We start from the raw sequence: 13,999 nt of genomic DNA, 5'->3' as shown, positions 1-13,999 counted from the left end.
AAACTTCCTCCTGAAAAGCTGTTTGCTGCAGTCCAGTGATGTGGGTTTTATTGAACGTAATGGACTTTATGGTGATCTCTAAAGCTGGTCACTGCTGGATTCCAGTTCTTGTGCTCCTGGTTCTGTGTCTCTATCATCCTGCTGTCCTGTGTGAAAACCTCTACTGTTACTACTGTCCTCAGACGTCCTTCAACAGGAGCTGCAGGCACATTCTGTCTGAGTGCCGCCCGCAGGAGCTCTGCTTCACTGCCCACGGCCGGTTCGGACATGCACCCGTTCTGTTCTCCAAAGGCTGCATGTCGCAGAGAGACTGTGTCCGATCCAGCAGTCAAATGATCCGCGGGAACAACATTAGCTTCACGTACTCCTGCTGCGGCCGTCCTTACTGTAACTCGAGCTGGCGCTGTGATCACAGCCTCGTGCTGCTCACGGTGTCTGCTATCACTGCGAGCATCGTGACGGCCGACTGGACTCGAGCTGGACTCCTGATGCCCAGCTGAGAGAGACATGGACCGAACACGAGGTGTTTGAAAAGGCCTTTTATGTCAAGTTCACTTTTAACTGTGCCTCATTAAATTTTATGTGTTAGTTTTAAGTTAATCTTGTCATGCCTATATCTTTCCTGTTTTGGCTAACGGACTCCTTTCACATAGCCTTATAACTTTTCAATTCAAATGTAACTTATTGGCATTGCTTGCATACAACATTGCATTATACACAACAGTAACAATCAACAGTTAAAATAGCTGCTTAAGTAGTGAAAAAAATAGTAAAGGGAATGTTTATATAGTTTTAAAAAGTCAAGACCTTATGAAAACAATACTCTGCCTTTTTTTTTTTCTTTAGTACTTGGTTTCTGCAACTGAAAAATGTGAATTTCTCTGCAGTTGAAGGATAATCGGAAATATCTGTGTCTTGATCCGTTACTGAAGAGCCGTAAAACTGGCTATGACCGTGTAAGGCCCACACGCTTGGTCCAAGGAAGGTAACCAGTGATTTAAAGTTTGTGTGTTCTGTCTTTTCAGCGTGCAAAGTTGTTAAATTTTAAGATCGATTCTAATATGACTCTATTTTAGTATGACCTCAAATTTAGGTTGAAAGGCAAATTGGTTTGTTGTCTGTTTCTTATTTTTCTGACATTTGATTATTCTAGTTCACTCTTTAAGTCAAGTCACCTTTATTTATATAGCGCTTTAAACCAAATACATTGCGTCAAAGCAACTGAACAACATTCATTAGGAAAACAGTGTGTCAATAATGCAGAATGATAGTTAAAGGCAGTTCATCATTGGATTCAGTGATGTCATCTCTGTTCAGTTAAATAGTGTCTGTGCATTTATTTGCAATCAAGTCAACGATATCGCTGTAGATGAAGTGTCCCCAACTAAGCAAGCCAGAGGCGACAGCGGCAAGGAACCGAAACTCCATCGGTGACAGAATGGAGAAAAAAACCTTGGGAGAAACCAGGCTCAGTTGGGGGCCAGTTCTCCTCTGACCAGACGAAACCAGCATGACGTGGTTTAATTCAGACTGAGCAGAGGAGTGGTCTGGTTCCTGTGGTCTTGTGCTGATGATAAGAGCAGATCATTTGTAACTCTAAGGAGAGCAGTCTCAGTACTCTGATACGGTCTAAATCCTGAATGGAAATCCTCACATATACCATTTTTCTCTAAGAAGGAATATAATTGTGAGGATACCACCTTTTCTAGTATCTTGGACAGAAAAGGGAGATTCGAGATTGGTCTATAATTAACTAGTTCTTTGGGATCAAGTTGTGTTTTTTTGATGAGAGGCTTAATAGCAGCCAGTTTGAAGGTTTTGGGGACATATCCTAATGACAATGAGGAATTAATAATAGTCAGAAGAGGATCTATGACTTCTGGAAGCACCTCTTTTAGGAGCTTAGATGGTATAGGATCTAACATACATGTTGTTGGTTTAGATGATTTAACAAGTTTATACAATTCTTCCTCTCCTATAGTAGAGAATGAGTGGAACTGTTCCTCAGGGGGTCTATAGTGCACTGTCTGATGTGATACTGTAGCTGACGGCTGAATGGTTGCAATTTTATCTCTAATAGTATCGATTTTAGAAGTAAAGTAGTTCATAAAGTCATTATCGTTGACTTGATTGCAAATAAATGCACAGACACTATTTAAACTGAACAGAGATGACATCACTGAATCCAATGATGAACTGCCTTTAACTATCATTTTGCATTATTGACACTGTTTTCCTAATGAATGTTGTTCAGTTGCTTTGACGCAATGTATTTTATTTAAAGCGCTATATAAATAAAATTTAAGGTGATTACTGCTGTGGTGTTGGGAAATGTCAACACTTGTTGAGGCTTTATTTTTCGTTAATTTAGCCACTGTATTGAATAAATACCTGGGGTTATGTTTGTTTTCTTCTAAAAGAGAAGAAAAGTAATCAGATCTAGCAGTTTTTAATGCTTTTCTGTAGGATAGGTTACTTTCCCGCCAAGCAATACGAAATACCTCTAGTTTTGTTTTCCTCCAGCTGCGCTCCATTTTTCGGGCTGCTCTCTTTAGGGTGCGAGTATGCTCATTATACCATGGTGTCAAACTGTTTTCCTTAACCTTCCTTAAGCATAAAGGAGCAACTTTATTTAAAGTGCTAGAAAAGAGAGAGTCCATAGTTTCTGTTACATCATCAAGTTGTTCTGAGGTTTTGGATATGCTAAGGAATTTGGATACATCAGGAAGATAACTTAAAAAGCAGTCTTTTGTGTTAGAAGTGATGGTTCTTCCATACTTGTAACAAGAAGTAGGATTTACAATTTTGGCTATATGAAGTTTGCACAGAACTAAATAATGATCTGAGATATCATCACTTAGCTGAATAATTTCAACACCATCAACATCAATTCCATGTGACAGTATTAAATCTAGAGTATGATTTCGACTTCGTTTACTCATTCATTAGGACTCTGTCGCTCAGGGTGTATCACGCCGGCCGATGTGCGTGTACCCCACAATCACAAACTCTCCAGTCTGATCATTAGTGAGAGGTTATGACTAACTATTTAATAGGTCACCCACCCAAACCATTATTTAAATAGTGGTTCTGTTTAGCCCTCTACAATCACCCATGTGACAACTTAGTTAAAGCTCCAACAATAATAAGTGGTTGTGCTAGAACTATTTACCTAGACCTGATACAACTTAATTAAAGCTGAGACCATAACCAAAGGTTATGGCCACCCTTACGAAAAATGTTTATTCAAGTATTTTATTAGTATACTTCTCATAAACTAAAAATAGTAAAGTATACTTTCAGTGTACTTTTTATGTACCTCTCAGAAATGTGCTTCATGTACTTCTCAGAAATATACTTAATAAACTTGACCTATATTTGCATCATAGCTACTCGTGCTCCGGGAATCTGTTTTCATTGTTATAGGGAAGGGGGCGCTATTACACATCTTCTGTACAGAATTTACAAAACACAAGCGAAGAAGAACACTTAAGAAGAACACACTTAATCTAACAAGATCATCAAACATAAAACAGCATCAAAACGGTGTAACGTTATGGAATAAAATGTCGGCCTGTGAAGAGGTAATGACTGTCAAGCTTTGGGGAGTTGATCGACTCCAGCTACGATTGGATTATCATTCTGAATCCAATTAATTCGTCTTTTTTTCAGCTTTTTTGTTCAAAATGTTGCTCCAGGTGTGTGTTCACAGTGTGTTGTGCTGTATAGTGTGTTCACAAAGCATGAATTCTGAGTATGTGTCACCATACTTGGCTGTATGTCATGTCACTCTCACTTTTTCAATAGTAGTTTGTCTAGCCCCCCATAGTTGCAACTGCATAACAACTTTACTAAAGTCAGGCAGTTAGTCAGAAATCTATAACCTCACCTGATGTGCCCCATGCTCCATCTAACCTGAGATTTAAGATGTACTAACCCTAGACGCAGATTTGTGGTAACATATGCCCTCACTTAATCTACTTGAGGAAGAATAGGGTCAGAGTAAGTCAAAATTAAAATAAATCTATCAATTTATTATCAGTCAAGTAAATATGCATTATGTCAATTACATAGCCAATTCAAACATATCAAATCAATACAATACTTCAGACATCAAGAGCAAGATGCATACCTGACTTTTAGAAAAATACATAGTATGAAGTGTGTGTGCTCATTCTGGCTATGACCTGATCCTCTTGCAACATTTCCTTAAGAACCTCAGACCAAGACAAACATCCCCTGAGATGGAGATGGAGCCAGGATCTAACAATTGGAATCTGCATTGGTCATTTAGAGTTATCACCCCTTGAGACAAAAGGCATTTTCAAGTTCAAGTTGATCTTTATTGTCATTCTGCTACACGTATGGCCATACAGTGGAACGAAATGTTGTGCCTCACAGGACCACAGTGCTACATAAATACAGACATACAACAATGAAGTAAAACAGTATAAACCTACACTTACTTAACCTACTGACAGATTTTGACTAAATATACTTTATTGAAATATTTGCCTATACATAAACTAAAAAAATACAAACTATACGAATACTTCAAAAAAAAAAAGTGTTAATTTTCTGTGATGTGGAGGGGTTGGAGGTGAGATGGTCCAAGTGGTTGAGTGCATTTGAGAGGGGTGTGTCATTATCACAGGCCTTGTGTGCATTCTTTTCTGTGGTGTAGACAAAGTCCAGTGTGTTTTTTCCCCTTGTTGCAAAGTTCACTTGTTGGTAGAACTTTGGTAAAACTGTCTTTAGGTTTGCGCTGTACAGCTAGTGAAGTCACTGGGTAATGCCACACCCTCTGCAGTGAGCAAAATATCTCTTCACTCTTAGGATCTTTATCACCTTTTAGTCTTCTTCCCGTAAAAAATTGAGACCATTGTACCAGTCACCCTGAGACAATTCAAATGACACCAAACATGACCTTAAATATCACTAGCATTCATGTCGAACATTATACTCCTCTACTGACCTTTCTGAGTGAGCTGTGTGAAGGGATGAGGAGGATGAGGAGGACACATATGTGAGAGACGTTTCCTGCGTTTTCTCTCAGTGAGATGTGGGTACAGATGTCTGTGTGTTAATGCACTGTGTCTGTTGTCTGTCTCAGAGGATCAAAGTGTCTGAGGTTCTGTAATTCTTACAATCGTATAATAATAAAAAAAAAAAAACCTAGCTGATTTTAAACTCGCTCTTAAAAATAAAGGCTGTTATCATGATTCCACGGAAGAACCATTTCAGTGAGCAGAACCATGAAGAACATTTGATTAATTTGCAGAATATTTTTCATTTATAAAGAGCATTTTGTGCAACTGAAAGGTTGTTCATGGAACTACTGAGGCCAAATATTTTTAAAAGTGTGGAAGAATTGTGAAATAAATCTAAACATAGATTTTAAGCCATATGTAATTCAATTCAATTCAATTCAATTCAATTCAATTCAAGCTTATTTGTATAGCGCTTTTTACAATACAAATCGTTACAAAGCAACTTTACAGAAAATTATGTTTCTACAATATTTAGTAATAGCTTATAAGTGGTGACTGTCAGTTTTTAAAGAAAAATTATCAGAATTATCAAATTAATCAGAAAATTAATACAAGACGTAGTCAGCTAGATGATGAACATTATTAACATTATTAATTAATAATTGTTATAGGATGCAGTCACACATGTAGCAATATTTGTTAGTTCTGTTTGTTGATTCAAGGTTAGCATCATCTGGGGTCCTCTGAGGGTCAGCATCATCTCTTCTCAGGTGTTCTGGATCCAGACTGGAGCTTGTGTAAATCCTAGTTACCACCGGATGAAGATCCAGCAGAAACAGAGAAACAAGCAGAGACATCATTAGCATAGCTGCTGATCCAACAAAGTAAAATTAATTAGTTTAACCCAAGATAAAGAATAAGAATGCACATTTGATCAGATGCAACTATAACTTGTCACACCACGGTCTGTCCAGCAGAAGGAAACCGAGAGCACAAGACCTTCCACAACTTCCTCCTGATTTCCTGTTAATTATTAGCCCAATGATATCACCTGTGCCTGGCTTGTTAGTGTGTATGTGTGGGCATATATAAGACCTGGGGTCCTTCTCAATATCCCTCCTCGTCTCCTCTCTCCTCCGTCCTCTATCCTACGACCCGGAAACCGATCGAGCTCAGCCATCTTGAAGGACATCTCAATTCTCTAATTGCACCGCGAGGAGTCGAGGATCGAGGAGTGAGGAGGCTTCCAGAGGAGTCATGAGCGAGGATACACAGGTGCATCCTATGCGGAAGAGTTTTATCGACTAAAACGTGACGCACGTATAAATTCTCCTCCCCCTTCACATCGGTCACAATAATTTTGATTTCTACTTTACTTTTGCAGTTTATATAAACCACACACCTCACATATTTCAACAGGGTATCTTTCTTTATTATTATTTATTATGAATTTCTTAAATTAAAAATTTCAACAACATGAGGGCAGATCCTCTGAGCGCTGCTGATGACGCAACGAAGTGACGCTCGAGTGATCAAGGATTCCAATGTGTAAAAAAAGCTTTCATTCGATCCCTCCGTCCTCGCGTCTTTTCCTTGCAGCCTTCCCTCGCATCCTACAGGGGGCGGAGCTGAGACGCGAGGAAAGGAAGCGAGGAGAGGAAACGAGGATGCACAAATAAGAATTGAGAAGCACCCCTGCATTTATTTGTATCTTTGCTCAGTCTTGAAGTTCTTTTGTTCAGACAGATCCTTTGGCCGTATGTTTGGATTTCTTTGAGAGACTTTTTACTCAGAACTTTGACCTGCTTAGTAGTGATGGCAAAATCGAGGCCTCGTGAACCAATGAAACAGTTGAACCAAATGTGCCATATTGTTTCGAGGCTTCGAATCAATCCGACACCTGTCTCAACGGTGACACCTAGTGGTCACTTGCAGGTGTTGATCTGAAACAACCTTGACGAGCCATTAAAAAAATGTGTTGTTTTTTTTATTATTATAATGTTCTAATATGTGAAGCTTGTAACCTATAGGCTCCTCACTGTGCATAATGTTATTTTGGTCATGAAAAATGAATATTAATAAAAGAAATCAAGCCACAATGTCTCACTTTTTTAGAGATTTTTATTCAAAAATATTAATTTATCTGCTGTGGAAGGACTTAGCCTACTTCTTTTTTCACAGATAATTTCTCCAGCCTTTGAAAAAATCCTCTCACAAGGGACACTTGTTGCTGGCATACAAAGATATTTTTTTGCAAGGACATACAAATGAGGAAAGATTACTGCTCTCTCTTTCCAGTAAGTTAGTGGATCATGAGTTCTGGGCAAATACGCATCGTTGATGTATTTTTTCACTTCCACTGTGGCATCAGCGGTAGCATTGTGTATCATCTTGGTTTGATGGATGCGAGTATCAAAAAGTTCCCATAAACTGTCCTGTGTTTCTACTGGTGTGGATGGTGATGATGATGATGATGGGTGTGATGTTGACATTTCTGGGTCTGAATAAAAATGAAAACAGCAATTAGTAACAAATCCTAAACTGACGGCATATATGAAGGATATATTATATTACATGATTCAGATTACATAACATAACACAGACTGAAACTGCTCACCAGGATTTGTGTTTGAACACATCAGTGAAGCACACTCCAGTGTGATATGCTTTTCAGCTTCCTGGGCTTTGGCAGCATTTACAAATGCCACATTTTTGAACCTTGGGTCCAGCAGTGTAGCCAGTGCCAAGGCTCTAAAACTCTCATAACCTCCACATCTGGAGTGCAGACCTTCTTGCAGATGTGAGCCTATGAGCCAAAACAGGAGAAACACATATTTATAATAATGACAATAATATGACAGTTATGGCCAATCACATGGGTAGTATGGTCATTGTGGCCTACCTAATTGAACAGTTGATTCCTGTGTTGCATTTCCTTTTTTCTGTGCAAGCTTGTGCTGCAACATCCTGTACAGTGGTATAAGCTTTGAAGCAGACACTCTCTTTTCCTCTGACATCTCTGTTGTTGCGAGTTTGAATGGTTGCAGTATTGACAATGATTGTTCAATAATGTCATAATCAATACTTGTCAGGGGAGCAGTATCATTGTTTAAGTTGGAAAGTGCAGCAGCCACTGGTTCACGTTGGTAATACAAGCGCTGTAGCATGTCAAATGTGCTGTTCCATCTCGTGTCAACCTCCTGTATCAGTTTCAGAGTTGGTCTTCCCATCAAGCTCTGCATCTCCACAAGCTTGTCCTTTGCTTTGCAGCTGGATCTGAACAACCCCACTATCTTTCTGGCCTTCTGGCGTATTTCATTGATGACTGGGGTTTGATCTAGTGCCTTTTTCACAATCAAATTTAAAGTATGAGCAAAACATGGGACATGGCGAAGGTGGAGTAGCTGGGCACTTAGGATCATGTTAGATGCATTGTCAGTCACCATGCACTGAACTTTGGAGGTTATTCCCCACTCAGCCATTAGCAAGGCTTTAGCCTCCATGAGATGCTGGGCTGTGTGGGTTTGGTAAAACCTCCTTACACCCAGTACAACAGTTGCCATTTTTGCCTCTGGTGTTATGTAATGGCAAGTCACACCAAGATATCCATCCATATTAATGGAGGACCACATGTCAGCTGTAAGGCTAACAAATTCGGCCTTTTGTAGGTCCTCCATTGTCTTCTCCTTGGCTTTGTTCTACTTTTCGCTGACCATTATTTTAAGCACCTTCGGGGATGGGAGGACATAGCTTGGATCAAGCTTGTTCACAAATGCCCTGAATCCCTCATCGTCCACGATGGTGAAGGGCTGCAGATCCTTCACCACCATGTTTATAGGAGCCTCATCCAATTCCCTCTGTCTGACTTTTAAAAGAGAAGACAAAACATACTTTCAGACAAATACATTGGAAAAATACAGCTTCAATTAGTGCACATCTATTAAAAGTATAGCCTACTGGTTCATTATTTGGAAACCTTCCAGTGTTTATAATCAGTGCTTTATATAACTTATAAACTTTATAAACAGTGTCCCAAAAGGTTGTAATTATATTTCAATTATAATTATATCCCAAACAATGCATACCTTGCTTAGATGGCCCAGCAGTGTCAGTAGCAGGCCTAGGTACAGGGGGAATGCCATCCTCTGCACCCTGCAAAATGGCAGGATGAGTGCTCCTCAAATGGCGCATCATGGATGATGTATTGTTGCAGTAGGCTAGCTGCCGATCACAATACACACATCTCACTTTATTTGGGGTTTCTAAATGGAAATGCTCCCACACCACAGATGTACGGCATCTCTTCTGGGGAGCTTCCATTTTATCTATCTATCCAAATCTATCTATCTATATATGAATCGATCTATGTATCTAGATATGTATCTATAATCTATGTATCTATATATGTATCTATCTATAATATATGTATTTATATATGTATCTATAATCTTTCTATATATGTATCTATCTATAATATATGTATTTATATATGTATCTGTAATCTATCTATATATGTATCTATCTATTAATCTAGCTGTCTATATATATTTATATCTATGTATCTATTAATGTGTCACTATATGTATACTCTGTCTGTCTCTAGCCTCTCAGTCAATGTGTTGTGTAAATTTAAATGTAAGTCTAAATTGCCCAGAGGTGGAAAGTAACGAATTACATTTACTCGCGTTACTGTAATTGAGTAGCTTTTTTGTGTACTAATACTTTAAAGTAATTTTTTAAATCTGTAATTTTACTTTTACTTAAGTATATTTTGTTTGAAGTATTGTACTTCGCTACATTTTGAAACACATTAATTACTGAGTAAAAAAAATAAATAAATAAATCGCTCCCTGGAAACTACGTCAGTAAATAATGGGCAGGAGGGCAAACTGGCGCTAAGATCACAAGAAAGATGCAGACGGACAAAACAGGCGTTAGTGGTGCAGACACCGCTGAAAACGAAACCCCGTCATATTCTGAAGTTGAACTCGAAGGAAATGAAGTGAACCCCTGGCCATATGTATGCTCTATTATGCAGTGTAAGCTGTACTTGCCTAGGAAGACCAAACTAGCAGCTTATAAAATCTCGACAAGACATCAACCCTTCGCAAGAATGTAGGTAAGCTAAATAATTGCATCGTTGCATTGGTGGTTAAAATGAAGCTTTGACATTTTAGCAAGAGGTTTTGCACAAATTAGCCAAAAAGACAGTGGTGAGGAGTGTGCTATTTTTGTTTTAATGATGTGCGCGCGCATTTATAGTGCGTTCTTTCACTGTGTGATTCAGTCTCCTAAAATGCATTTAGAATGATCACAAAATTGAAGATATAGGGGCAGAAAATTCACATATTTATATAATTTCATATATTAAATCAAAATCACACAAAGAATGCCATCGTTTCCTCCAAAAATCATCATGAATATATACATACATATATATAACAGTTCAGTAAACAAGTTAATTAAGAGACTTGCGTTTTAGACACCATATTGCCTTTTTAGCTCTATTTCTACAACAGAAAATAATTCCAAACACAGCCACCAAAGCACAGTTTTGCGTCTCTGAGCAACGTGACAGTGTTTCGTTCCTGAATGAATCAACCGTTTAAATGATTCGGTTCAATCGCAATGACTCACTTATTAACAGTGACTTGCTGACACATACTGGCCATTTTAATTTCACATTTAAAGTATCTTTTGATTTTTTTAAATAATTAATTTCTTATCATTTCAAATGAGTATTCAACATTTTATGTCTTGTATATCAAAACATTATTCATGCATTTGTAACTGCAGGTTAAATGCATTCTTGTCCTGCACTAAACAGTGTAATACATCTAAATGCCACTTCCAATGAATCTTCTGCATTTCCTCTGCATTAAAAGATGAGTTTGTTGATACTGATTTGCCTGGTAACAGCCCAAATGTTTTATTATTCTAAATAACTGATTCCTTTAATTAAAAACAACTAGTTTGAGATTAATAGACCTATCCCAGGGGTCAAACTCAGTTCCTGGAGGGCCGTAGCCCTGCAGAGTTTAGTTCTAACCCTGCTCCAGCACACATATCATGTAGTTTTCAAATAAACCTAAATGATTAGATTAGCTGGATCAGGTGTGTTTAATTAGGGTTATATCTAAACTGTGCAGGACTGTGGCCCTCCAGGAACTGAGTTTGACACTCTTGGTCTGTCCCATTTTTGACTCCCTCCCACTGTTAAAATGTAACTAAGTAATTTTTACTCTGAGTAAAGTTTAAATGAGCTACTTATTACTTTTACTTGAGTAGATTTTTAGACTGGTACTTTTACCTGTACTTAAGTAAAATTTCATTAATGTAATGGTACTTTTACTTGAGTAGAATATTTTTGTACTCTTTCCACCTCTGAAATTGCCTATAACTAATCAAATCGCACTATGTCACTATATCACCAAAAATCCGCTATCTCAAAGTCAAACTCCTCTCACAAAAACACACGAGGTCAAAATGCGTTTATTTCACTTTTATACAGATGTGCGATTGTGTGGTCTGTTCCCGACCGTTCCAATCAAACGCTGATTCGGCGGACCATACCTGATGAAACAATTAGTGAAACACTTCGAGGCTTCGTTTGGTCATAGTCACGTGACATGGGTGTTTCGAATCACGCTTCGGATCAGTGTTTCGACACATCTGCGCTTCGGGATCTCGCAAAGCTTCGGAACGACTGTTTCGCTTCAGCCATCCTTACTGCTTAGTTGGAAGCTTTAATTTATATTTTTTGCACCTTTTTGCCTTGTGGATCTGTACCTTCTTCAGCCGTGCTTCTGATGTTAATTTTTATGTTTATTCAAGAAGGACACTAAGTAAAGACGTGTGTGAACCACTCGTGTGGTTCTCTGCACTTTAGGTCTACACTGCTCTGTGGTGTAGTGGCTAGAGCATTGGGCTACCAGCAACACATTCTGGGTTCTAGCCCCAGTTGTGACAATACTCACAATTTAAGAGATGTATTATTCGAATGCTTGGCGAAAGAGATGTGTTTTTAATCTAGATTTAAACAGAGAGAGTGTGTCTGAACCCCGAACATTATCAGGAAGGCTATTCCAGAGTTTGGGAGCCAAATGTGAAAAAGCTCTACCTCCTTTAGTGGACTTTGCTATCCTAGGAACTACCAAAAGTCCAGCGTTTTGTGATCTTAGGGAGCGTGATGGATTGTAGCGTGGTAGAAGGCTAGTTAGGTACACAGGAGCTAAACCATTTAGGGCCTTATAGGTAAGTAATGATAATTTGTAACTGATACAGAACTTAATAGGTAGCCAGTGCAGAGACTGTAAAATTGGGGTAATATGATCATATTTTCTTGACCTGGTAAGGACTCTAGCTGCTGCATTTTGGACGACCTGTAGCTTGTTTATTGACGAAGCAGGACAACCACCTAGAAGTGCATTACAATAGTCCAGTCTAGAGGTCATGAATGCATGAACTAGCTTTTCTGCATCAGAAACAGATAACATGTTTAGTAGCTTGGCAATGTTTCTAAGATGGAAGAATGCAGCTTTTGTAACATTGGAAATATGATTTTCAAAAGACAAATTGCTGTCTAATATAACACCCAGATTTCTGACTGTAGAGGAAGTAACAGTACATCCGTCTAGTTGCAGATTGTAATCTACAAGATTAGGTGTGGTGTTTTTTGGTCCAGTAAGTAATATCTCTGTCTTATCCGAATTTAATTGGAGAAAATTATTGGTCATCCAATCTTTTACATTTTTAACACACTCCGTTAGCTTAGATAATTGGGAAGTTTCATCTGGTCTCGTTGAGATACATAACTGAGTATCATCAGCATAACAGTGGAAGCTAATTCCGTATTTTCTAATAATATTACCAAGGGGCAACATGTATATTGAAAATAGAAGGGGACCTAGGACAGATCCTTGTGGCATTCCATATTTTACTGATGATAAATGAGATGACTCCCCATTTAAATAAACAAAATGGTAGCGATCGGACAGGTAGGATCTAAACCATCTTAGAGCCTGCCCTTGAATACCTGTATACCTGTACTGCCCTCAATATGATTCATTACAGTTAATTTAATTATTTTGTTGTGTCTGAGCTGATGATGTTCAGTCAGATAGTCAATTCACTTTTATTTGTATAGGGCTTAATACAATACTGATTGTGTCAAAGCAGCTTTACAGAGTCAAACAGGAAAATAGGTTGTCAATAATGCAAGAAGACAATAGCAGAGTTTTTTTCCATTGATGATTCATTGACATCATCATCCAGTTCAGCTCTCTTCAATAGTGTCTGTGTAATCAGTCAAGTGTCCCCAACTAAACAAGACAAAAGAACCAAAACTCATTCGGTGACAGAAATGGAGAAGAAACCTTGGGAGAAACCAGGCTCAGTCAGGGGTCAGTTCTCCTCTGACTAGATGACACCAGCATGACGTGGTTTAATTCAGACTGAGCAGACGAGTGGTCTGGTTCCTGTGGTCTTGTGCTGATGAGGTCTTCACAGGGGGTCTGTCTCAGGGCTGTAGATCCACATCTGATCTGGAGACAGACTGGATCTGGTGGATACGACGACCTCGGAATAAGAATAAAGATTTGGCAGCATTTTTCTCCATTAATCACCATTCAAAGTTTTTGATGACACTTTTGTAAACAATATGAGAATCACAAATATATAATATGACAATTAACCGATTTTGTTATTTGTTTTCTTACAGGTTATTCCTCTACTTTCCTCAATTGCAGGATGGTCCATAGTTTAATTTGACAATAAGGCATTTCTCACGTTTTACTCAAAAACTCCTTCATGAGACAGGTGGATCTTCAGAAATTCAGAAACTCGCTCTGCCATCAGTTTTGGCAGAAATAATAGCAGTACGAAACTTATTTTTCTGCTTGATTTGGACTGCCAAGAATCTCTGAGACATCTGAAACACTCTCAACTGGTAAAGCAATATCTGTGGACTCGGAAAACAGTGGCAATACAACCATAAATCCAGAAAAATG

General features: G+C 38.5%; 1 protein-coding gene across 1 annotated transcript; it reads left to right on the top strand.

The window, feature by feature from the left end:
- On the top strand, window positions 1–595 carry bncr (bouncer). Its single transcript, XM_059564311.1, has one exon. The coding sequence runs from the start codon at window positions 39–41 to the stop codon at window positions 498–500; it is 462 nt and encodes a 153-aa protein (XP_059420294.1). The 5' UTR covers window positions 1–38; the 3' UTR covers window positions 501–595.
- The last annotated feature ends 13,404 nt before the right edge of the window (window positions 596–13,999 follow it).

The sequence above is a fragment of the Carassius carassius genome, chromosome 13, assembly GCF_963082965.1.
Source record: "Carassius carassius chromosome 13, fCarCar2.1, whole genome shotgun sequence".
In the NCBI taxonomy this organism is placed as follows: Eukaryota; Metazoa; Chordata; class Actinopteri; order Cypriniformes; family Cyprinidae; genus Carassius; species Carassius carassius.
The sequence above is the reverse complement of the archived record's forward strand: the minus strand, read 5'-3'. Positions and strand labels throughout refer to the sequence as shown.